Source organism: Epinephelus fuscoguttatus, linkage group LG22 (genome assembly GCF_011397635.1).
Source record: "Epinephelus fuscoguttatus linkage group LG22, E.fuscoguttatus.final_Chr_v1".
Classification (NCBI taxonomy): domain Eukaryota; kingdom Metazoa; phylum Chordata; class Actinopteri; order Perciformes; family Serranidae; genus Epinephelus; species Epinephelus fuscoguttatus.
In genome coordinates this window covers 34,366,784-34,393,511 of record NC_064773.1, presented here as the reverse complement: position 1 = coordinate 34,393,511, position 26,728 = coordinate 34,366,784, and the positions used below count along the sequence as shown (strand labels likewise).

Here is a 26,728-nt window from a genome sequence, read left to right as displayed (position 1 = left end):
ACTGAGATCAAAAGGTAAGACTAAGCAGCGTTGATCAAATATAAATCAAGATTCTGTTAAGCCCTGTTTTAAGCCCGGTTCGGTCCAGTACACTTTTGTACACATTTTTAATGTTTACATTGTGAAAAGTTGTGGATGGTAACAATAGAACCATTCCCTACCCAGCACACAGATCTGGTACAAAACAGACATGAACAGACCTAGGGCCTAGGTACCACATCTCAAGGGTTACATTTGCTTCCAAAGGTACTATACTGAGGGCAGTGGTGTGGTGTTTAGCACTGTCACCTCACAGCAAGAGGGTTCCCGGTTCGATCCCGGGTGTGGGAGCCCTTCTGTGTGGAGTTTGCATGTTCTCCCCGTGTCAGCGTGGGTTTTCTCCGGGCGCTCCGGCTTCCTCCCACAGTCCAAAGACATGCAGATTGGGGATTAGGTTAATTGATAACTCTAAATTGTCCGTAGGTGTGAATGTGAGTGTGAATGGTTGTCTGTCTCTATGTGTCAGCCCTGCAATAGTCTGGCGACCTGTCCAGGGTGTACCCTGCTTCTTGCCCAATGTCAGCTGGGATAGGCTCCAGTCCCCCCGCGACCAAGAGGATGAAGCGGTTAGAAGATGGATGGATGGATGGATGGATGGATGGTACTATACGGAGAGTGTATGGTGGAAACAGGGCTTTACTAAGTTTTAGTAAAGTAAAGTAAGTTTTCTCACTTCAAATGTTTTCAGAAACATGTTTTAGCTTACTATTTAACTGTAAAAAGAGATTTCTTGCCAGCCAGGTGCCATTGTTTCAAACAGACGTGTTTGCATTACGTCACCCACCAGTGAGAGCGTTAATTCAATTCAATTCAATTCAATTCAATTCAATTTTATTTATAAAGCCCAATATCACAAATCACAATTTGCCTCACAGGGCTTTACAGCATACGACATCCCTCTGTCCTTATGACCCTCACAGCGGATAAGGAAAAACTCCCCCAAAAAACCCCCTTTAACAGGGAAAAAAAACGGTAGAAACCTCAGGAAGAGCAACTGAGGAGGGATCCCTCTTCCAGGACGGACAGACGTGCAATAGATGTCGTACAGAACAGATCAGCATAACAAATTAACAGTAATCCACATGACACAATGAGACAGAGAAAGAGAGAGAGAGAGAGAGAGAGAGAGAGAGAGCGAGAGAGAGAGAGATGCAGGTAATGACAGTAGCTTACAACATTATTGAAAGTAATAATATTATAGTTATAGTTCTGGCTACTGCGGTACAATATGTTGAAAGTATGTATTAATATCTGGCAGTATACAAGTGTGACAATAGTCATATGTGTATAATAACAGTAGAAGCATGACTAATGACGGCAGCAGCAGCAGGAGGCATCTGGCAGGACCACGACAGCAAGAGTTAGCAAGATGCAGTAATAGAATATGAGAGAGAGAGAGAGAGAGAGAGAGAGAAGGAGAGAAGGAGAGAAGGTGCCCGGTGTATTATAGGGGAGTCCTCCGGCAGACTAGGCCTAAGTCAGCCTAACTAGGGGCTGGTACAGGGCAAGCCTGAGCTAGCCCTAACTATAAGCTTTATCAAAGAGGAAAGTCTTAAGTCTAGTCTTAAATGTGAAGACGGTGTCTGCCTCCCGGACCGTAACAGGAAGATGATTCCACAGGAGAGGAGCCTTATAGCTGAAGGCTCTGGCTCCTGATCTACTTTTGGAGACTTTAGGGACCACGAGTAACCCTGCTTTCTCAGAGCGCAGTGTTCTGGTGGGATAATAAGGCACTATGAGCTCTCTAAGATATGACGGAGCTTGACCATTTAGAGCTTTATAAGTTAACAGTAGGATTTTAAATTCAATTCTGGATTTTACAGGGAGCCAGTGCAGAGAAGCTAAAACAGGAGAAATATGATCTCCTTTCTTAGTTCCTGTTAGTACATGTGCTGCTGCATTCTGAATTAGCTGGAGAGTTTTTAAGGACTTACTAGAGCTACCTGATAATAGAGAGTTACAGTAATCCAGCCTTGAGGTAACAAAAGCGTGGACCAATTTTTCTGCATCTTTTCGGGTCAGGATAGGCCTAATTTTCGCAATATTACGCAGATGAAAAAATGCAGTCCGTGAGGTTTGTTTTAAATGAGAATTAAAAGACAAATCTTGATCAAATATTACTCCGAGGTTTCTTACGGTAGTGGTAGAGGCCAGAGCAATGCCATCGAGAGAAACTACAATAACTTCAGTTTTGTCTGAATTTAACATCAGGAAATTGGTGCTCATCCAGGTTTTTATGTCTTTAAGGCAGTTATGGAGTTTAGTTAATTGATTACTTTCTTCTGGCTTCATCGATAAATACAACTGTGTATCATCCGCATAACAATGGAAATTCATAGAGTGATTTCTAATGATGTTACCTAAAGGAAGCATACAGTACAGGCCAAAAGTTTGGACACACCTTCTCATTCAATGCGTTTTCTTTATTTTCATGACTATTTACATTGTAGATTCTCACTGAAGGCATCAAAACTATGAATGAACACATGTGGAGTTATGTACTTAGCAAAAAAAGGTGAAATAACTGAAAACATGTTTTATATTCTAGTTTCTTCAAAATAGCCACCCTTTGCTCTGATTACTGCTTTGCACACTCTTGGCATTCTCTCCATGAGCTTCAAGAGGTAGTCACCTGAAATGGTTTCCACTTCACAGGTGTGCCTTATCAGGGTTAATTAGTGGAATTTCTTGCTTTATCAATGGGGTTGGGACCATCAGTTGTGTTGTGCAGAAGTCAGGTTAATACACAGCCGACAGCCCTATTGGACAACTGTTAAAATTCATATTATGGCAAGAACCAATCAGCTAACTAAAGAAAAACGAGTGGCCATCATTACTTTAAGAAATGAAGGTCAGTCAGTCCGAAAATTGCAAAAACTTTAAATGTGTCCCCAAGTGGAGTCGCAAAAAACCATCAAGCGCTACTAAACTGGCACACATGAGGACCGACCAGGAAAGGGAAGACCAAGAGTCACCTCTGCTTCTGAGGATAAGTTCATCCGAGTCACCAGCCTCAGAAATGGCAAGTTAACAGCAGCTCAGATCAGAGACCAGATGAATGCCACACAGAGTTCTAGCAGCAGACCCATCTCTAGAACAACTGTTAAGAGGAGACTGCGCGAATCAGGCCTTCATGGTCAAATAGCTGCTAGGAAACCACTGCTAAGGAGAGGCAACAAGCAGAAGAGATTTGTTTGGGCCAAGAAACACAAGGAATGGACATTAGACCAGTGGAAATCTGTGCTTTGGTCTGATGAGTCCAAATTTGAGATCTTTGGTTCTAACCGCCGTGTCTTTGTGAGACGCAGAAAAGGTGAACGGATGGATTCCACATGCCTGGTTCCCACTGTGAAGCATGGAGGAGGAGGTGTGATGGTGTGGGGGTGTTTTGCTGGTGACACTGTTGGGGATTTATTCAAAATTGAAGGCACACTGAACCAGCATGGCTACCACAGCATCCTGCAGCGACATGCCATCCCATCCGGTTTATGCGTTTAGTTGGACGATCATTTATTTTTCAACAGGACAGTGACCCCAAACACACCTCCAGGCTGTGTAAGGGCTATTTGACCAAGAAGGAGAGTGATGGAGTGCTGCGGCAGATGACCTGGCCTCCACAGTCACCGGACCTGAACCCAATCGAGATGGTTTGGGGTGAGCTGGACCGCAGAGTGAAGGCAAAGAGGCCAACAAGTGCTAAACACCTCTGGGAACTCCTTCAAGACTGTTGGAAAACCATTTCAGGTGACTACCTCTTGAAGCTCATGGAGAGAATGCCAAGAGTGTGCAAAGCAGTAATCAGAGCAAAGGGTGGCTATTTTGAAGAAACTAGAATATAAAACATGTTTTCAGTTATTTCACCTTTTTTTGTTAAGTACATAACTCCACATGTGTTCATTCATAGTTTTGATGCCTTCAGTGAGAATCTACAATGTAAATAGTCATGAAAATAAAGAAAACGCATTGAATGAGAAGGTGTGTCCAAACTTTTGGCCTGTACTGTATATAGAGTAAATAGGATTGGTTCGAGCACAGAACCTTGCGGAACTCCAAAACAAACTTTGGTATGTAAGGACGATTCATTATGAACGTGAACAAACTGAAAACGATCAGATAAATAAGATTTAAACCAGCTCAGTGCAGAACCTTTTAGGCCAATTAAGTGATCTAGTCTCTGCAGTAGAATTTGATGGTCAATTGTGTCAAACACCGCACTAAGATCTAATAAAACAAGTACAGAGACAAGTCCTTTGTCTGAAGCAATCAGAAGGTCATTTGTAATTTTAACTAGTGCTGTCTCAGTGCTATAATGCACTCTAAATCCTGACTGAAATTCCTCAAATAGATTATTATCATGGAGAAAATCACACAGCTGGTCTGCGACTACTTTCTCAAGGATCTTTGACATAAAGGGAAGATTAGATATTGGTCTATAGTTGGCTAACACCTCTGGATCCAGGGTGGGCTTTTTGAGTAGAGGTTTAACTACAGCTACCTTAAAAGACTGTGGTACATAGCCTGTTAATAAGGATATATTGATCATATCTAATATATGAGTGTTAACTAAAGGAAAGACCTCCTTAAGTAGCCTAGTTGGGATGGGGTCTAAGAGACACGTTGATGATTTAGATGAAGAAATCAATGCGGTCAATTCTTGAAGAGAAATTGGGGAGAAGCAATCTAAATATATATTAGGTTTTACAGCTGTGTTTGAGGTTAGATAGGTACTATCTGAGGACAGGAGGTCATGAATTTTGCCTCTAATAGTTAGAATTTTGTCATTAAAAAAGCTCATAAAATCATTACTGCTAAGGGCTAAAGGAATACAAGGCTCAATAGAGCTCTGACTCTCAGTCAGCCTGGCTACAGTGCTGAAAAGAAACCTGGGGTTGTTCTTATTGTCTTCTATTAATGCTGAGTAATAGTTTGCTCTGGCATTGCGGAGGACCCTCTTATAAGTTTTGAGACTGTCTGTCCAGATTAAACGAGATTCTTCCAGTTTGGTTAATCGCCAATTCCTTTCAAATTTTCGCGACATTTGTTTTAACTTACGGGTTTGAGAGTTATACCAAGGAGCGAATTTTCTTTGCTTTTCTAACTTCTTTTTAAGAGGAGCTACAGAGTCAAGTGTTGTTCGCAGCGAGCCTACAGCGCTATCGACAAAATGATCAAAGTCGGTACAGGAAACCTCTGTTACTGAGGGACTTGGTATTGAATTTAATGACGGAGTAATCTTTTCCTTAAATTTTGCGACAGCACTATCTGATAAACATCTACTATAGTAACTGTTGCTGAGTGGCGTGTAATCGAGTAAAAAGAAATCAAAAATAATCAGATAATGATCCGATAGCGAGGGATTCTGTGGAAAGACTTTTAGATTATCAATTTCAATTCCATACGTCAGAACTAGATCAAGGGTATGGTTAAAACAGTGAGTGGGTTCATGTACACCCTGACTGAAGCCAATGGAGTCTAATAATGAGATAAACGCGGTAGCCAGGGAGTCATTATCAACGTCGACATGAATGTTAAAATCGCCTACAATAATAAGTTTATCTGATTTAAGAACTAAACTGGATAAAAACTCTGAGAATTCAGATACAAATTCAGAATACGGGCCAGGAGCACGGTACACTATAACAAATAAAAGTGGCTGCGAGGTTTTCCAGGTCGGATGTAAAAGACTAAGAACAAGGCTTTCAAATGAATTATAATCTAGTTTAGGTTTAGGGCTGATTAACAGGCTAGAGTTAAAAATGGCTGCAACTCCCCCTCCTCGGCCGCTGCCTCGAGGAATGTAGGTATTATTATGACTGGGAGGAGTGGACTCATTTAGACTAACATATTCATCTGGACACAGCCAGGTTTCAGTGAGACTGAGTAAATCAATATGATTATCTGATATTAATTCGTTTACTAACACTGCTTTAGACGATAGAGACCTGATATTTAACAGTCCGCATTTAATTCTCCTGTTTTGTCTTTCTGTCACAGAAGAGGTTTTAATTTTTATGAGGTTGTTATGCACAACTCCTCTTTGTTTAATTTTAGATTTAAATAATTTAGGTGGTCGGGGGACAGACACCGTTTGTATAAAACTATGAAAACTATGGCTGGGTAACTGAACTAGAAGCTCAGAGAGGCGTATAGGACTGCGACTCTGAGTCCTGGTCTCAACTCTGGGTTGTCAGGAATTTAAATTACTAATAAAGTTTGCCAGGTTCCTAGAAATGAGAGCAGCTCCATCCAAAGTGGGATGAATGCCGTGCATTCTGGTAGTTGTAGGTCTTCTCCCTCTTGAGCACCGACCCGATGACAAGAGTGTCCAAACTTTTTTGAATGGGGGCCAGATTAGATAATGTAAAAATACCTGGGGGCAAGCTGCTTCTCACATTACGATTCTTTGCTGTGGCCATGTACATCTGCTGCCTTGCAGGAAGTGTCTGCTGCTAGGTCCGTTAGATTGCTTGTTTATTGTCTTTTATTGAAAACACTAGGGATGTCCCGATCCAATATTTGGATCGGTATTGGCCGCCGATATTAGCAAAAAACATGCATCGGCATCGGATCAGACTGCATGGAAAAATGCAGATCCAAGAACTCCGATCCAGTTTTTCATAGACTCTGATCCAGGTTTTCCAGCCAGCCCAGCGCTACGCGATTCAAGCAGTCCATTTCAGTGTCCGCTCCAGCTCTTACTATCAATCCACCAGGCCAGCATGCAGATGGCAGACACACACAGAGGGTAGAAGAGTAGCGGTCAATTTAGTTAACTGACTATTTGTTTTCTGCTCTGGTTTTTTGAGAGTGATATTTTTATTTGGTTTACACTCTTACTGTTTAAGTAAAGAGCACTGATGGCATTGTTTTGGGCACAATTAGTGAAATTGGAGCCATGGATAGACTATTGCTTGTTTAAACAGTTGTACAATATTGTGTGTGGTTTTTTGTCCCCTCTGTTGGTCCAGGAAACAGCAGCACCAGGCTGGCACTGACACTACTAAAATAACTGAAAAGGAAAGGCTGCATTGTTTGTTAAATGTCAACAATGTCTTGTGGTGTTAATCTATTTTTTATTTATTAGGGGGCCAAAGCACAAGTGTGTGGAGTCTTGCTGCTATTTTAATTTCAGTGTTAGACATTTTAAAGATTTCTTGTGTTGATTTATTTTCTATTTATTAAGGGGCCAAAGCAGCCAAAGCAAACCAGCTATATTTTTTATTTAATGTTAATGTTCAAGTTTAAAGTTTGTTTATTTAACCCTGTTAACAATAAACAGGTCAGTTTCTCATACCAACTGCTGTGGATCATTCTAACTAACCCGATTAAGTAGTTGTTCTTGTTAAAGTAATATCGCTTCATCAAACCTTTTCTAACATGACTAACAATAAAATAAGTAAATATGTATAATACACGCTAGGATCGGATTGGTATCAGTATCGGCCAAAACTCAAGGCTGTAATATCGGTATCGGATCGGAAGTGAAAAAGCTGGATCGGGACATCCCTAGAAAACACATTAGTTCAGCCTGTGCAGTTCCTACTTGGTGCATGTCTGCAAACTGTAGGATAGCCCAGCCATTGTAAGATGAATGGAAAAAAATGCAAAGTGATCTTGCTTGATTAACCAATATTGTGTGGCCAGTCACATATAGACCCTTTTTGTGTTTGTAAACAGCGATGACGTATTTTGTGGGCAGAGTCAGACTGATGGCAGAGAGCGACAGTACTGGTGTCAGTGTGAGCACCAAATAAAACGTAAAAAGCATTCTAATGTTTATATTCCTAAACTGATTGCAATGAGTCAATTTTATTTCCACAAGTTTATGATCTACCTGTAGTAGAAATTTTTTTTTGTCTCCAGTTAATTAGAATCTCAATATTTAGGCTAATCACTACTGCTCAATGCTTGGTAAAGGAGCGTGTTACCTCATATCGCAGCATTGCCTGTATAGTGTGTCGTGGTTATGCTGCTGCCATGGTCCTGCCTGATGCCTCCTACTGCTGCTGTTACTATTAGTCATACTTCTACTGTTATTATACACATATAATTACTACTGTCACATATATATACTATCATATATTAATATATACTTACAACGTATGCTGTAAAGCCCTCTGAGGCAAATTGTCATTTGTGATATTGGGCTTTAGGGCTGACCCAAAAAATTCGAAGCTTCGAAGCTTCGTTCGATGGCACGGGATTTGATTGTGAAAAAAAAAGCTTCAGCGCTTTTTTTTTCTGTTTTTTGGGGGGAGGCCTTAAACGCAACACTAACCCCCACCAGTCTGATACTGACAACAAGCGCACTCAGAGCTGGCAGACATGTCCAGGAGGTCATTAGATGTGTGGTACACTTTAAAATATGCCCCAACAACCCCCACAAAGCAGAGTGCCAGATTTGCCAAAAGCAATTGGCATATCACAACTCAACAAATTTGGGAAATCACAACTTGAAAAACGTAAGTAGTAACTAGTAGGCCTAATATTTGACATGGATAAAGGTATTTTTTTACTGGTGAGGTAAGGGAGAATAGCCTATTTATCATGTAATTAAAAAAGAAAAAATCTCAGACAAGGAAATAGAAAGCCCGACGCACAATGGAGACCTGCTATTATCCTGCTTGAACACAGACGACTAAATTCTTTCAACAATGTGACTCAAAATAATGATAAAATAGATTTTATTGATGTAAAATATGCATTTTCCAGTTCCACCGGTCCACTCTGAGTGTGGTGTCAGAGACACTTCTGATGCTCTGAGTTGCGCATCTGTTTGATTGTGCTGCAGTGTGTGCCGAGGGTTTTAATTTAATGTTCAATCAAAAGTTAAACACTACTTATCACCGACCATTAGTGTTTTTTCGTTTGTGAATATTTTTATCTTAATTCTAGTGTTGGAAGAACACCATTTTTTTTAACACCCCCCCAATCAAAATTGATTGATTGATTGATTGATTGTTAGGCTTATATGTAGCCTACTGAATTACTGGCGTGGTGAAAGATAAATCGTCATCATAAAGAATTGAAAAAACTTTGGTTGGATTTGGTTAGCTAGCACTGTCTGCTTATTAACAACTTTCCATGCTGCTGAACCAGCAACATGAACATAAAGCCTAGCTTTTTAAGACATAAACAAGTCAAACAACTACACACTGATGGCAAACTGTACTGGCTTGGCCAGTATGAACTTCTTTTAATTGTTTAATGCATTGTAGAAAAATGCAAATACTGCTGCCACTAGGTGTATGTGTAAATATAGGCCTAAATATTATTTCATGCTGTAACTATAGGGCTATATGAAATGCCTACATGAATATTAAGTAGATTTTCTGTTTACTTCAATTCTAGCAACCATAAACGTCTTCGTTGAGCATCAAAAAGCATCCTCAGTAACAGTTTCTATAAAAATGAAGGATGTCTTTTTTTGTATTTCTGTTCTGACATCCAACAGCATACCAAGACATTTTCATTCAAGGTATCTCAACTGCTTCTCTCCGGTGTTCGCTGTTTTTCTGACGTCTACTCCATGATGGTCTATAGCAGATTTTTAAAGACAAGCTGGGGACTGTGACAAATTGGTCAGAGGCCACAACTGCCCCCAAGGGGCTGGACTTTGGACATGCCTGCCCTATCAATCAATCAATCAATCAATCAATCAATCAATCAAATTTTATTAATATAGCACCTTTCAAAACAAATCAATGTCATTTAAAGTACTTTACATTTTGATTGAAAAATACGGAGAATAAAAAAGTAAAATCAGAAGAAGGACCGGGAAACTAATGCACACTGTGTCATACAATAATAATTTAAAACAATAATAGAAGATAAAAACATGATCAAAACTACTGTGCTGCTACTAATATACAGTACAGGCCAAAAGTTTGGACACACCTTCTCATTCAATGCGTTTTCTTTATTTTCATGACTATTTACATTGTAGATTCTCACTGAAGGCATCAAAACTATGAATGAACACATGTGGAGTTATGTACTTAACAAAAAAAGGTGAAATAACTGAAAACATGTTTTATATTCTAGTTTCTTCAAAATAGCCACCCTTTGCTCTGATTACTGCTTTGCACACTCTTGGCATTCTCTCCATGAGCTTCAAGAGGTAGTCACCTGAAATGGTTTCCACTTCACAGGTGTGCCTTATCAGGGTTAATTAGTGGAATTTCTTGCTTTATCAATGGGGTTGGGACCATCAGTTGTGTTGTGCAGAAGTCAGGTTAATACACAGCCGACAGCCCTATTGGACAACTGTTAAAATTCATATTATGGCAAGAACCAATCAGCTAACTAAAGAAAACGAGTGGCCATCATTACTTTAAGAAATGAAGGTCAGTCAGTCGGAAAATTGCAAAAACTTTAAATGTGTCCCCAAGTGGAGTCGCAAAAACCATCAAGCGCTACAACGAAACTGGCACACATGAGGACCGAGCCAGGAAAGGAAGACCAAGAGTCACCTCTGCTTCTGAGGATAAGTTCATCCGAGTCACCAGCCTCAGAAATTGCAAGTTAACAGCAGCTCAGATCAGAGACCAGATGAATGCCACACAGAGTTCTAGCAGCAGACCCATCTCTAGAACAACTGTTAAGAGGAGACTGCGCGAATCAGGCCTTCATGGTCAAATAGCTGCTAGGAAAGCACTGCTAAGGAGAGGCAACAAGCAGAAGCAAGACGGTCATCTACCGTTCTGAGCTAATTGGCAAGTAGCAACTCAACAATGGCTTCACAGACTAAGTAAGCCATTCACTGTTGTGTATGAAAGCAGCCATCTGTGCATGGAAAAGTAGATTTGAAACCACTGTAAAAAATTCAGTTAAGACAAAAATCTGAAAATACACATATTGATTCTAGACAGCATGGAGATGTTGGTGATTTGTTTGTAACAATGATTGATTTGCTCCATAAGTGAAAAACTGATGTTCAAAATTGCCATTTTTACATTGACTCCAATTGATCACATGACAGCAAAATTCAAAATGCTGTCAAAAATTCAGTTTTTGAGATAAAATTCTGAAATTTGCCACACATCATCTACCATGACTCTAGAATTTTGTCATTTTTTTCATTAACATTGAAGATTTATTTAGCAAGAATTTGCATGTATATGTTTTCAGTACCGTTTACAGTCAAACATTTTGATGCGCTGTAGGCTCAATTTTTGATAAATGAAAAATCTGAGAAACATAGTTTTTGTAGGACATCCTGAAGATGCTCTGTAGCAAGTTTGGTGTCAATTGAGCAAAAATTGTGGGTGGAGATAGGTTTAAGAAGTTTTACAGTTTTTGAAAAAAAAAACCAAACAAACAGCGATGAACTTCATAATTTTTAATAGGTTTAAATGTAAAAGTTTCTTCAGTATTGGGGCTACAGTTTGATGAAAGTTGTTTTTCAAAGTTTTGAACTTTAGACGCTTGCTGTAGCGCCACCATCAGGACTACTGGCTTGAGTTTACAGCTGAGGATAATCTGGCATGAGACTGGACCTTTGTGCAAAGTTTGGTGAGTTTTCACCCATGGGAAGTATGATTTCCTCGGAAGAAGAAGAAAGAAGAAGAAGACGACCCAGGATTACAATAGTGCCCTGGCAGCTTAGCTGCCCGGACCCTAATAATTATAAAACAATAGAACTAACTGCGAGGGTCCTAAGGACAGAGGGATGTCGTATGCTGTAAAGCCCTGTGAGGCAAATTGTGATTTGTGATATTGGGCTTTATAAATAAAATTGAATTGAATTGAATTAATGTAGGACACTACATAAAAGCCAGACTAAAGAGATGGGGTTTTAGCCTACGTTTAAACGTGTCAATGTTTCTGACTCCTCTCAGATCCTCCGGCAGATTGTTCCACAGTTTTGGAGCATAGTGGCTGAAAGCAGCATCACCAAATGTTTTTGTTCTACTCTGTGGGACAGTAAAAAGAGAGGAGCCAGAGGATCTGAGGGGCCTTCCTGGTTCATAAAATAAAAGCATCTCTGAGATATAGTCTCGTGCAAGCCCATGCAGTGCCCTAAAAACTAATAAAAGAACTTTAAAATCAATACGAAAACTAGCAGGCAGCCAGTGCAGGGATTTTAAAATAGGCGTAATGTGTGCTCTCCCTCTGGTCTGAGTGAGAACTCGTGCTGCAGAGTTTTGAATCAGTTGCAGCTGATTAATTGTATTCTTGGGTAGACCAGAAAGGAAAGCAATACAGTAGTCTAGCCTGCTAGTTATAAAAGCGTGCATTCGTTTCTCTGTGTTGGTCAGAGAAAGAAATGGCCTCACTTTGGAAATGTTTTTTAAATGATAAAATGCTGTTTTTGTGACATAGCGTATATGTGGTTTAAAATTAAGAACAGAGTCAAATGTCACTCCTAGATTTCCTGCCTCTTGACCTGGGTTTAGACCAAATGTATTTAGTTTAGAGGCCAGTTTCTCTCTCTGAACCTCTGAACCAATGATCAGTACTTCTGTCTTGTCCTGGTTAAGCTGTAAAAAATTCTGTGACATCCAGGCCTTAATATCTAAAATGCAGTTAAAAAGTGAGTCAACTGGTCCAGTGTCATCAGGAGACACGGCCAAATAAATCAGCGTAACTGTGGTAAAAGATGCCAAAGAGATGCCATGTCTCCTGATGACACTGCCTAGGAGTAGCATGTACAAATTAAAAAGTAACAGTCCTAAAATGTTGTGTTTGAATTTAAAAAGACTCTTAGCTGTATAAAAACTAGTTTATCTAAAATTTTACTTAAAAAAGGAAGGTTTGAAATTGGTCTACAGGCCTAACTGCTGGGTGATAAAATGTCCAGATTCCCTTTCTTTAAAAGAGGTTTAACTAAAGCAGTTTTAGTATGTCTGAATTAAATACTGAATTAAAAATTGTTTAGGAAGGTTGGAATGGGATCAAGCTAACGTGGAGGATTTCAGTTTTGTTACTACTTTCCTCAGAGTGTCACCATCAGCCAGGTCAAAACATTCATACCTCACATCGCATTGTATACAGGATATTGGTTTAAAAAAAAAAAAAAAAAAAAAAGCAGTGTGCTTGTCTTGCTAACAGATACAAGACCTAATATTAATTATTTTGTCCCTGAAGTAGCCGGAAAACTCTTCACATCTAGAGGCTGGAAGCTCATTGCTATAATTTGTAGTAGGATTTAGCAGGGAACCTACTGTACTAAAAAGCAGTCTGGGATTATGAATATTTGTGTTAATCAAGTTAGAAAAGTATGCTTGTCAAGACTTTCAAATTTCTTTGTTGTAGATTTTAAGGTTTTCAGTGAGTATATCGTAGTGAACTTCTAGTTTTTTTTCTGCCATCTGCACTCTGAAGCTCTGCATTCTCTTTTTAGTTTCATGGTGTGATTATTTTTCCATGGAACTACGTTTTTTGTAGTTATTTTCTTGGCTTTAATAGGAGCAATTGCATCAAGCGCTGTTTTCATTTTGTGGTTAAAATCATTCACTAAATCTTCACAGGATGATGGCAGAACTGTACTATTGTGAGCTGCAATATGTGATGTGACAGTTGTGGCTACCTCTGGGGTTATATATCGCTTTTTAATAATGCATTCTGTGGTGTTTTGTAGAGAGTGGACAAGACTATCAAAAAATAAACAATGGTGGTCAGAGAGAGCCAAATCAGTAACAGATAATATGTTGATGTTCAGACCATATAACTAAATCTATTGTGTGTCCATGTTTGTGAGTGGGTAAATTAATATGCTGTTTAAAATCCATACATCCCAATAATTCTAGGAAATCCTTGGCTCTGGTGTCTGCCAGATTATCAATACGGATATGACATCACAGAGTTGAGTTTTAGCTCTCCAGGTTCTGGATTTGGGAGAGTCGTTGATGTTTAGTTATGTTTTAGGGCTGTCTTAGACCATATAAATAACACGTATTCATTTTGAAAATGGCTATAGTTCCCCTTTAAAAACGTTAAGATGATCTAATTTTCATTCATTAGTTATTTTGGCGCTGTGGTAACTTTATTTAGGTCATTCAGAGAATTTGTGTGGGTACATAACTTCACTGCAACGCCAGCACTGTGAAGTATAAGAGTTGGTGTGAACTCTGTTGACAAGAGAAAGTTTGGACAGCCGCCATAATCCCGATGGTTCGTGATGGCTGTCAGACCTGACTCCTTTTGTTCTTCCACGCAGCTGCCTGTGTCAGTGCGAGGAACAGTTTAGCCAAACTGCTGATCAGAGGCCTGATATAAACTCCCTTACCACTATCACACACAACAACCAAAAGGCCGACGCCGAGCTCGGTCACCAAAACACGGCCTCTCATCCGCCACAAACATCAGCATCGTCTCTGGGCCAGAAACGGCTCCGAGATGGCTCTCTAACGCAAAGCCCCTGTGAACAAACACAAACAAAAAGCAACTACTTGTGTTCGCCCACCTGATTGAGTTCATTCTCCGCCGCTATCCTCAGGTTAGGGTCGATTGTCCCTTTCAGAGCCTGGATTATCCGGTTGGGATCCATATGTTTAACTGCACGGTTCCTCCTGTGTTTTAAGTATCCCGAACATGTAGCGTTAGCTTACGTTTCTGTCTTATATTCAGCCAAGCGTTATGGATCTATTCACTGTGGCTGAAACAGGGTCAAACTTTCCAGTTACACATACAAGCCCCGGTCGCTACATTCAAAGTAAATGGCTCATTGGCGGAAGACTCGTTGAAAATGTCCTCCGAGCAGCGGCGGTGCGTTTATTCTGAAGGCACTGTCGCTTTTCTGTTTGTCAAACTCTCACTAGCTTGACCGAGAATGGTTGCCCCTGCCCCCCCTTACCGACAACCATCTGTCGGTGGACGTAAAGCAAAGTAAACAGACAGTTTACGGTTTTCCTCCTCTTCTTTGTCGACACATGGGTACAGTGGGAATGTTACTGCCACCTTGAGTGCCGGCGCTGCTGTTGTCAGAAACGAGACAGCAATGATCTACCAAGTGTCTATTCTGTCCGTACAGCAATAATGTGAGAGTCAGACAAGAAGCAGGTATATCATGAACGGTGTCCTGAAGTTGAAATGGTCAAAATCTTTTATTAAGAATAGTCAGTCCTCGTTTTTTTAATGGAAGAAATTGACTTTTTACTATAGTGTGATTATGAGTGTGATTTGCCACTAGTTAAACTGCCTGCTTTCTATCAGCAGGTCCTTCTCTATTGGAAATTAATGTATAGGGTGAATTAAGGGTGACTGCTACATAAGGTCGAATGGGATAATATAACTGTACAGGGTTTATTTTCTCACCTGATGAGTGATTTTTTTTCCCGAGCCATTGCTCTGAAACTACATAATCAAAACTGTATGCCCTCATACGTGTGACATCACATAGGTGGTTGGGGCAAGACAGTATTCAGACAGGCTAGACAAAAGCTTTGGGAAGTTTTCTTCATATGGTCATAAAATGACCATGGTCATTCACCCAAACACATGGTTTTGGGATGATTGGGACGGGACAGAAACTGATCAGCCTTGCAATAGAGAACCATTGTGTATGCCCTGTATGCTAGATTAATGGTTCCCAACCTCTTCATGTGTGCAGACCCCTTATCAACCATAAAATATGGACTAGCTGGATTTTGCTAGTACACTATCCAAGCCAAACCCAACACTTAGCCCTCTTAACCCAACCCAAACTAATCCTAATTAGCATTTTTTTAGCCTCAGATAAATGTGTTCATGTTTTTAACTAATTTTTGTTCAACCGAATTAAATGTAGGCTATTCAATTTATTTAGGATTTTTTTTTTAAAATCAATTCAATGTGTTCAATGAAATTTGGTGGGAGAGAATTAAGGGAGGATGTGGGAGGGAGAGGGTTGTTGTGACAGTGAGGAAAGACGGTTTTATATTGTATGAACTGTGGACAGACTTCAGCAATAAAGTTTAACAAAAATGTACATGGAGTTTTAATTCATAACCATGAACGTAAAAGAAATCTGTGCATGTGAAATTATATCAAAGTATGTCATTAACTGTGCAATACATATGCTTACACTGGCCTTCATCAGTGAAAACATGTGCTGTCCCAATCACCCAAAGGTCCAAAAAGAGATTTGGGGTCAGCTTACTAAAAAAGCAAATGTCATTCCTCTTTGTAATATGACAAAACTGTCTTTTCTCCTTAACTGGATATGTACCATCTTCAGAATTAAAGAATTGTATCATTAGTCAGGGTATTTCTTTTTTTCTTTTTTATCTATGGCAAGAACGCTTACAGAAGGAGGAAATTCATAAACGATTAAACCATTAATTCACCCCAAACATAATTTCACACCACATAACATTCCAGTTTGGAACAAAGAATACATATTTCTCAGTATAAAATCTGTGTATTTAGAGGAGTGGAGTTCCAAAGGGATTTGGGCTGTTGCTCATTTTATGGATGAAAATGGAAATGTGTTACAGTATGAGTGTTGTGAGAAATTTCAACTCCAGTGTTCTGTTAAAAACTATTATAGACTGATAAAAGCCATACTACTGTCACTGAGATCACTGGTTAAAGAAGACATTCTGTACTCAGGTCTCTCCTGGGCTGAGACAGCGTTGCATCAAAGTACTTGACGTCTGTGACAATAAATGTAATAACAGAATTATTAGAGAATTTTTATTAAAGGCATGTTTCCCTACCCTGTAAGAAGAAAGTATGTTTGTAAAGAATTCGATGTTGAAGAGGTTAAAAAATTAGTTTCTACTAAGGTAAATTAGTTTCTACTAAGGTAAAAGAGGTGAACTTCAAAATCTTAAATGAGATTTATCCAACTATCCGTTCCAGCTCAAATTAAGCACTGCTTTTGGGGCTTTTTTTTAATATGGTTTGCCTTGTAATGATCTAAATATTATGACTCTATATTATGAAAATGACTTGATGACATGAGGTCTGTTCACAGCCTTTAGCAAGTATTTTATTGTAAGCACAGCTTACAACTTCACACACCGCAACAAGACAGCCCCCCAGAACAGTTCACCAAACATTCTTAAACTCCTCTTTAGACATCCTACTGAACTTTCTGTATGTGTGTGTGAATTGTTTTGGAACATTCTGCTCTAAATATCTAGCCCCATTGAAGGTTGTTTAGTCTAAATACATATTCTGCTTCTAATCTGACCTTAACTGTCTCACATTCCTAGGCCTTTTCTCCACCACACAGGCAGTGCAATTGCACTGGGGCCCTTGGGGTGTAGGGGCCATTAGAGAAAGTGGGCCCTTGCAAGTGATTCAGATTGCCACGTTTATAATATACCCGTGTTTAAAGATGAATGATGACAAAAAGAATATTAATGATTTAAAAACTGTGCCATTTGCTGTATGTCATCAAAAAGGCAAACCAATCTGTGTCAAGGTTCTATTTTTTTCTTTAATTTTTAAGAATATGCTTTTTCTATATAATGTTGTGTTCACACCAAACACGATGCGAATTTTTGTGTCCTGTTACTTGTGAGAGTTTGAACACTAGAATATTTTGTGTTGACGTGTCACCTGCATGTGAAATTGCTGAATCGACTAATAAACTTCTGTCAGTGCCTCCTCGGCATCATATGTCCCCAGAGGAGCTCAGTGCTCATTGGCTATCGCAGTGTGAATTAGTCGCTGAACTTCAGATTTTTCAACTCGTGAATATGCGTATGACGAGAATTCGTGCTACTTGCTTCATTCACACCACTTAATTCACATATCTCATGTCATGTGCATCGTGTCCATTGCATCCATCGCACCACTCGGGAATTCTCATCTAATCACGTCTTTACATTGACTTTACATGTAATTCACCCACGCGAATTGTGTGTGGACACAACTTAAGTACAAAATCAGAGCCGGCCCAAGGCATAAGCGAACTAAGCACCTGCTTAGGGCCCCATGACCACTAGGGGGGCCCCAAGAGCAATTAACTTAAAAAAAGTAAAAATAATAATTTTTCCATGTGTGAGTACGGAGACCGGGAGGTGACATGCAAATGTAATTTTTTTTAAAATGCACGCACGCTTTCTAATTCGCATGCATTTTATAAAAGCAATAGTTTAAAAGGCTGTGCATGCAATATTGGTCCATTTGGAAGAGGGGAAAGCTACGGAGCAGAGGGAAGTGTTTGTTTTAAATGCTCAGGTGGACCTGATTAATGTGAATGATGAGGGAAGAGTGAAGAAATAAAGAAACATAAATATGTCATATTAAAGTTTTTTTTCAACATATTTACTGAAAAGCTACACTTAAATCCAGGTTAAAAAACTTTTACCGGTATCTGATATCCGGTATCCGTAACAAGAGCGAAGGGGCAAACATTACCCTACTTCTCTTTGCAGCCCATGTTAAAAGGGAAAGATGGATGATTAAAACTGGAGGAAGGGATGATGTTGTTTTAACAAGGCCGAGGCTGGGGCACTGTGGTCTAGCCAGTTATTTAAAAATCACAAACAAACATTCAGATGGTTTTTGTCAGTGTGGAGAATTGAAAACAGTCCAACACGTTATGTTCTGCTGTAACAAATACAGGAATGAAAGGCGACAGTTGTTTAGGGATCTGTCAGATCTGGGTTTACTTGCTTTCTCCTTCAAATCTATGTTTGTGGCTGAAGTGGAGTTTCTACTTATTTGTAGAGCAGTCCTGAAATTTCTCCATGCTTCTCCATGCTGGATTTTATATGGTGAATAGTAAACTCTTGCCTGTGGAGGGCAGCAATTCACTTTAATACGTACTGTAGGCTACAGCCTGCCAGAGCCTCATTAGAGGAAGAAGAGGTTACACTCTTCAGTTCAATTATTGAAGAGTGTAACGTGCATGATAACAAATGTAATAACAAGTTTATTAATGCAGTCTTGAAATCTGAGCTGTTTCATGATTATTACAGAGGCTTACATACTCAGGTGACAGAGTCAATGACCTTATCTGTTATGGATAAAGTATAATCTAAATTTATTTAGTGGCCTGTTTCCCCAGAAGTTAAAGAAACTCATTTTAAGGTCATTCAATATTTTCAGTCCCTGTGTCTCAAAGATTTTGGTCTGACATAAGAAGTAGTAGTTATTGCTGACGATTAATGACATCCCGACATTTGATCTCACTCACATTCTTTTTTATGTGAATAATTTGATCAGTCTCTGACATAATAAATATAACTTTACATATGGGTAAATGCCATATTCATTGTAGCAGGTGGAGGAAATAATAAGCCCTCCTTTAAGTGGTTTGTAAATGACTTTAATTTGTTTTTCTTGTCACTGAAAAAATGAATTCTGGAAAGACTGCAAGAAAGGTAAGTGTCAACTTTTCTCAATTCTTGTTGCTTTAAATTATGGTCCTTGTTTTAGATCTTGATGTTTTTGCTCCAGTTTGTGAAATTTTGTATGCTTGGTGTTTTGATGTATTAACTTATTTTTTATCATTGTTATTTATTTATTTATTTATATATTTATATGTAAATCTCTAGTCTATTTTATTTAGTTCATCAAATGTATTTCAAATAGTTATGACTTCTCTTCAGTCAGGCCTTTTTCCAAGGGCCTCGAAGACCGCAGTGATGAAACTCCTTTTTTTAAAAAAAAAAAAAAAAAAAAATCTAGTCTGGATGCCTCAATAACAAATGACTACAAGCCGATATCATACCTGCCTTTTCTAGGATACGTTTTTTCCAGCAACTTCCTGCTGTCTTGGTGCAAAACAGTTTCTTTATTGCTTTTCACACTGGATTTCAGCTGCACCAGAGCACTGAGACTGCACTTGTTAAGTCCTAAACGACATTCATCTGAACAGTGATGCATCCAAAATTTAAATTTTGGTATTGCTGGATCTCAGTTCAGCATTTGATATGGATGACTATAACATACTACTCAGACTAGGCTAGAAAAACTAGAAAAGTGGGTTGGATTTTCTGGCACTGTGCTAAATTGGTCTGAGTCATATTTACAAGACAAAGACTATTTTGCCTCAATTATGAATCAGAGAGAACAAAAATTACAGAGTTCCTCAAGGACCCATTCTCAGCTGTCTCCTATTAGAAAAACATGCTCCCCCTTGCTCAGATTATGGAATATTACACTTTAACAAATTGCTGTAAAAATACAGGCAGATTCAGTAATGTACCATTTCAGAATACAGTAAAACACTGTAAAGCTTGATGCTCTTTGGAGCCAAAAACAACACTTAATATAAACAGCTGTATGAATGTACAGCATTATGCAGTAATTATCTCTGCCATATGTAATTATTTTATGTCCTCTGCGACTACAACCTCTCATCCACATCACTTTCAAACATGTTGTAAAGATGTGTTTGGTACTCCCCTTCTTTGGCTGAATTTTTTTCAGTTAATTTATAAATTATCTTGTCTGTGGCTCAGAGGCAGAGCCAGTTGTCCACTAAATGGAGGATCAGCAGTTATCCCTGGCTCCCCCAGTCTGCATGTCAAAGTATCCTTGGGCAAGTTACTGAACCCCTAATAGCTCCTGATGCCTGCTAAATAGCAGGTGGCACCTTGTAAGGTAGCCTGGCCACCAGTGTTTGAATGTGTGTGAATGGGTGAACGTAACATGTAGTGTAAAAGCACTTTTGAGTGTTGGGAAGACAAGAAAGGCGCTATATAAGTGCAGTCCATTTACCATTTACTCATTTATGAGCTTTTCAGTGGATTTTTTTTTTAAACACAATACTACCAACAAGAAAAATACTTAAATTTTAAAAATAACTGATGTAGATAGTTGTAGATTTTGTGCTGATGAGGACGACATTTTGCATTTATTTTGGTATTGTCCTGGTGTTGCATTGTTCTGGCAGCAGGTGGCAGATTGACAAGCTGAAGAGGCAATCATTCTATATCCCCTTTCAATATTATTTGAGGTTTAAGATGATCGAAATATGTTATCATTGTAGTACTTTGCACAATGTATGTAATGCATTGACTGAATGGATTGGCCACAAAAAAAAAGGATATAGACGGTCATGAATCACAGAAAACAAATCCTATGCCTTTCGTGATCCTGACCCTTCTCTAGTGCTGCCAGCAAGTTCCCATTTTCAGTTCCCAATGAACTGTCAAATACTACTGGACAATGAAATTTGGCACAGACAACCATGCCCCCTAAGGTTTAATGGCTATCACTCTGATGATTTCATAATCTTCTAGCACCATCTATTTTATGCTGAGAAGCTGAACAAAAATGTAATTTTGGTACTGAGTGGCATTGGGGACTTCTGCATATGTCAAAGAAGTTGTGTGTCTGGAGGGGGCAGAGAACTTTTTTTTTGTTTATTATTTCAGCCAAGTGAACGTACTGTGCTGTAGGCAACAGAAAGTAGAAGATGCATGTCTAATTTAAACAAGACACCCATCTGTAATTGTAAATACATGACAAAAATCATGAGGAAGCATCCAAACTTCACTGCTTATCTTTTTATTTAGGCACATATGGGGACCACTTCCATCTCTTCACAGAAGTCTGTTAGTGCAACAATTCAGCCTTAAGTGTTCAACACCATACCCACCACCAAGAACGCAATCTTTACAGCTTCACATTCACACAAACAGTTAGGTGAGACTGAATGCATAGGAGCCCAGCAACAAGCGAAGTGCTGACGGCAGAGTGAGTTTAAATTCACTGGATGAATCAACCAACGATTGTGTTCATTAACTGTTTAACGGCTGGTCAGTCATCCAAAGCCATTCAGAAAACAAAGGCACAAATTCATAACATTGCATTAGAGTTCTCACTGAAATCAGTGACCTTTGGGCTGAAGTACAGGTTGATTTACAGCAACATCATGAGCAACACGTTCATGGGAAATCAATTTGTCGTTTATGTCAAATGTAATCACAATCCCCATTTCAAATGTAGATAATAGCTGTGAGCACAGATCATACCATTTGGCAACTGATGCACCTTATGTTATGAATGGGCTTTATGGTGAAGAAAGGGCATCTGCATGCAGACTGACCACACTACTGAAATGTCAGTTAAATCACCATTGAATACAGTGTAAACAATCCACCAACTGGGAGAAGGGAGCTGTTTGTTCAACAAAAGTTCAATCCTGGTACAGCAGGAAGCCAGAAAAGGTGCTGTACTTCCATGTGCTGCCATAGATGGCACCACGGTGCAACCGAAGCCACACCTGGTCTCCTTGGAAGAGAGGCAGGATGGCGTGGTTGCTTGCCGTCTCATGATCCGGGGCTCCATCGTTGGCGTACGCAGAGACCATAACCTCTTCGTTTCGCATGAGATTAATATAGAGGGGCACGTTGATGGCAAGCTTCAGGATGTGGAAGATGAAGACGTAAGTTCCATTGATGGGGCAGGTAAAGCGGCCAATGTGGGTGTCGTACATCTCCCCTAGGTTGCTGTGCAGCTGGTCAAACACAATGGGCTGATCCAGGTTGCCTGGGGCAAAGTTGGCAGTGCGAGAGGCGTTAAAGGCCACTCGCAGTGGCTGGGAGAGTGGATAGAGTTGCATGGGAAGCAGGGCATGATGTTGGCTGTGGGGAGTGAGAGGGACCTCAATGGTGGAGACCGACAGGGAGTCTCCATGACCTGAGTCCACAATTGTAAACGCTTCCTCCCTGTCCGGGGTGCTCACTTGGGAAGAGTCACTCCAGGCTGCTGCAGAGTCAAGACAAAAAGCACAGTAAGGGATAACACAATGGACTCTGGTGCACTATGTGTTGAGTCCGGTTGAATTAGATGGTTTGTTTTTCCCCTTGGTACACTTAAGTGTTGAGCAGACCAAACAACCTCACTCAAGACCCTTTAGATGAAGTGATCTAGGTCAAGTCACTAACAAATTCAGGAGGGGTTTGTCTGAGGTGGGAACGTGATTCAACCTCAATCTGAAAAAAACCAAGAAGTACTCAATAAGTCTGAGGAAAACAGCTGTTGATGGTAATTTCACAACCCATGAAGCAAGCCGCTAGCTGGAGAATTAATCGATGTCTGATCTGGACTAGCAATAAATAATGTTGCCTTCTTGATATATGGGCAGATAGGACCTTCTTCCTGTGGTTGCTTTCTCACTCCCACACAGATATAACCAGTGAGTTTTAGTTCTGACCAGTAGGGGTGTGCCATATTATATTGTTCCTAATAATACCAGAATAATTTTTAATATGATATGACAAATTCATACATTGAATCTCGCAATATTTCAATCTGTTGACTTATTGACGTCATACTTTTACTCATGGCAAAAATAAGCATGAAAGGCTGAAAGTGAAATTAGTATACCATGGTGGTCCCAAAAAGAGGAGCAGCATCAGTAGTGTGGAATAAACTGTGGCGCCCTGGGGTCGTATTCACAAAGATTCTGAGAGTACTCTAAGAGCGCTCCTAACTTAGCCTAAAAACTTTTAGTAAGGAGTCTTAGTTTAGGAGTGATTTAGGAAAGTTCTCAGAGAAACTCTGAGCAAGGAAGGGACAGAAACCTTTACCTTAGTGAGGAGTGTGGTTGACCCTGTTGTTAGATGTGATGCAGTCTTTTAACAGATATGATTGCTTGTCACAGACACACCCCCTTGTGAGCCTGCAAGGTGTGGACACCCAGTGGAAATGAAATGAACTGCATCACAATATGAGACTGTAAAAGTGTTGTCATTGTTAGTGTGATCACTTTGCTGATCTAAGGTTGAGACAGACAAAAGTCATCACTGCTGCACGCTTGCATTTTTCCAGTTTTTCAAATATCTTAGTATTGTGATAATTTTATTTCTGGCGTTATACCGTTATTTTGTAATGTGGGAAATGTGTGCATATCCCAAATGTGATCGACCACAAATATTATCCCTGCACAATTTCATCTGTAGCGTTGTATTTACTCACCATCATTTTGTGTTTAGAAACCATTTGTGTGAGATGTGTGAGATGTTTCATCTTTACAAGGACCTAGTCTTAACTTCAAGGGGAAATTCTAAGAAAACGTCACAATTCTAAGAATTCTCTTAGGATTTTGTCACTAGGAGCAACTCTCTGCACGATGAAGCTTTGTGAATACAGCACCTGAATGTTATATGAACAGCCCCGGACTTTTTAAGACTCTTTTAGTGACCTACCGCTCAGATGGAACTCATTCAGTGGCTCCTCTGGCAGCAGCACAGCGTCTCTCCCTCTCCTCTCTCACCGTGTACACACAATAGTCTGTATCATAAAGTGATTTTGTCATAAACCTTTGCTACTGTAAACCTATGCTCGCGGCTCAACAAAAAAACTACATATATGTGAATGTGCAATAGTTATGGTAGCATAACGGCCATAGGTTACAGCGTGATGATTAGATGAGAAATGGCAGAGCATAAAGGTCCAGGTGGAAAGAAAAACCAACTCAATTATTTAGGATTTGGCTAACAGAAAAGGAAATTGATGATGAATGACGGTGAATATCGTGATATTATTTTAGGGCCATATCGCCCACCTCTACCGGCAAGGCTTTTAGCGTTGCATGATTGATTGATTAGTTTCAATTTTTTTTTCTATGTGCAAAGAAACTGAGCCAAGGGAAAATTAATCAAATTCACAAGCTCATACACTGATTCGAGGAAGTAAACTGTAAGTTTGAAAATGTTTCTGGCTCTACACTTGTTTACCATATCATTTTGTGTAGAAATACATCAATTGCATCCACTTTGGTTCTAACAAATGTAGTTTATTTTAAGATGACAGCCTCCTAAATTCTGCCCTATAAAGACACAATTATCACTAATATTTTTTTAACCTCATTCCAAACTGAATTTCAGGAAGACTACAGTACTCTTAAGTCTAATGGACATTTCCATGGAGGGACTTGAGATTTTTTCCTGATCTCACTCTGAAGTCTTCCAAATCTAGTGCTTGGTCAGTGACTTCCGGCATCAGACACAGACAAAACAGCTGTCCTTTCACGTCGGCATGATATGCAGCCTAGTGGCGTCAGGGGGAAATGCGGAAGGACAACAATAAAAGTTAAGATGGTGGAAGTCCGAGTTTGGACGGGCAGATGGGGTGGTGAATGGGTCCAACAACCACCGACTTTCACCCAGGAAGCCAGTGTTCACTTCCTGTACAAGTGTTAAGCCAAACCCTGTTCTTCTTTCCTAAACCCAAACACATGCTTTTGTTGCCTAATCCCAAAGTGTGTTGTACCGATGTAGTGTGTTTATTTTTAAGGACTGCAAACTGTTTCCTGTGAAAACAGAAGTTTATTTTGAAAAAAGACAATTCAGGTAACAGGCTGAAGTTGACATGGTGTCTCAGAACATGAATAAGCAATGAACTAAAGGTACCTTGCACACTGTATCATGTAAAGTCCATGACTAAATGTTGATATGTAACGAGGTCAGAGTAAGAATGTGTTGGAAATTTATATGACACAAAACATAGACTTGTACATTTGTCTTTATCCCAATAAACTGTATTTACACCTCCCCAAATGTAGTCACTCCATTCCCCAGGGGCCTTTCTTGCACACACAAGTGTTGCATTTGAGACATGAATGATATTTTCACGAGAAACTGTACATAGTAATACACTACCAGACAATTAACAAAACTGTATACTAACCAGGATTTTCCTGAAAAACAATGTATCGACTGATACAAAAGCAATCCCTCTCAATCATTGCCTATAACGCACTCGGTGTATAGCAGTGTATATATCTGCAGAAAGTCTGCCTTGCCTGTTTTTATCTTATTTTCTTTTTATCTTCTGTGCTTGGGACGTTTATAGGTGTTTACCCACACAGTGCTCAGATGAGGTTGGGGCTTTATAAAAAGGTATAGACCAGGTGCCAGACCGTAAGCGGTTTCTAAGAGACACTCAAAAAACACAAATAAAGTGAGGCAAAACACCAAACGAGAATGAATCTAGGATTGGATTTTACCTTCGCTGGCAAGCGTTTTCACAAACAGAAACCAGCAATCCTGCATAGTCTGCCTTTAAGTAGTGCTGATAATAGTAGCAGAATCAAAAAAAATTCTAATACCTATCCCTTCCAGCTGCCATTTGTCCAAAAGAGCTAAAGTGGTTTGCCACAAAAGCTCTTCCCTGGGGGATAGATTAGAGTTGGAGCTTGTGTTCTTACCACTTGAGTTATGCCTCCCTCCTCCACGTCTATAGCTGTGTTGGTATCCAGAGTCCTGAGAAAATACAACAGATGAATTATACTGTAAAACAGGCTTCTTGGCTTGTGCTTATGTTTGTTTAATTACCTGTTTGCTTGACAGCTTTTTGTTGTCTGTAGCCTACTGATTTACATAATGTACTGGTATTTTAATAGTAGTGGTTTCTCTAGTTTAAAGATGTACAGTGACATGCAAGAGTGTGGGCACTGTTTCCTCAGTTCGTAATTTAACTAAGAAATGGCAGTTTACTGGAACTGTGGAGGTCAAGTTAAGGTCTAGAAGACCAAGAAAACTTTCAGAGAGAGCTGCTTGTAGGATTGTTAGAAAGGCAAATCAAAACTCCCATTTGACTGCAAAAGACCAGCAGGAAGATTTATCAGACTCTGAAGTGGTGGTGCACTGTTCTACTGTGCACTGACAGCTGTACAAATATGACCCTCATGGAAGAGTCATCAGAAGAAACCTTTCCTGTGTCCTCGAAACAAAATTTAGCATCAGAAGTTTGCAAAGGAACATCTAAACAAGCCTGATGCTTTTTGGAAACAAGTCCTGTGGACTGATGCAGTTAAAATAGAATTTTGGACTCAATGAGCAAAGGTATGTTG

General features: G+C 39.6%; 2 protein-coding genes across 8 annotated transcripts in view; both read right to left on the bottom strand.

Moving 5' to 3' along the window:
• Positions 1-14,820, bottom strand: part of ipo8 (importin 8) — a 106,136-nt gene extending 91,316 nt beyond the window's left edge. For 2 of the 5 annotated variants that reach the window (XM_049567055.1, XM_049567056.1), the window contains exon 1: positions 14,447-14,818. In XM_049567055.1, the coding sequence (XP_049423012.1) occupies positions 14,447-14,530 (84 nt within the window). In that variant the 5' untranslated portion in view covers positions 14,531-14,818. Of the gene's footprint in view, positions 1-14,446 lie in introns of all 5 variants that reach the window. The other 3 variants (XM_049567057.1, XM_049567058.1, XM_049567059.1) reach the window with 2 other exon arrangements.
• Positions 14,821-21,455: 6,635 nt separating this feature from the next.
• Positions 21,456-26,728, bottom strand: part of caprin2 (caprin family member 2) — an 83,936-nt gene continuing 78,663 nt past the window's right edge. For all 3 annotated transcript variants that reach the window (XM_049567064.1, XM_049567065.1, XM_049567063.1), the window contains 2 exons: positions 26,084-26,138; positions 21,456-22,638 (listed from right to left, as the gene is read on the bottom strand). In XM_049567064.1, coding sequence (XP_049423021.1) covers positions 22,067-22,638; positions 26,084-26,138 — 627 coding nt within the window. In that variant the 3' untranslated portion in view covers positions 21,456-22,066. The remainder of the gene's footprint in view (positions 22,639-26,083; positions 26,139-26,728) is intronic.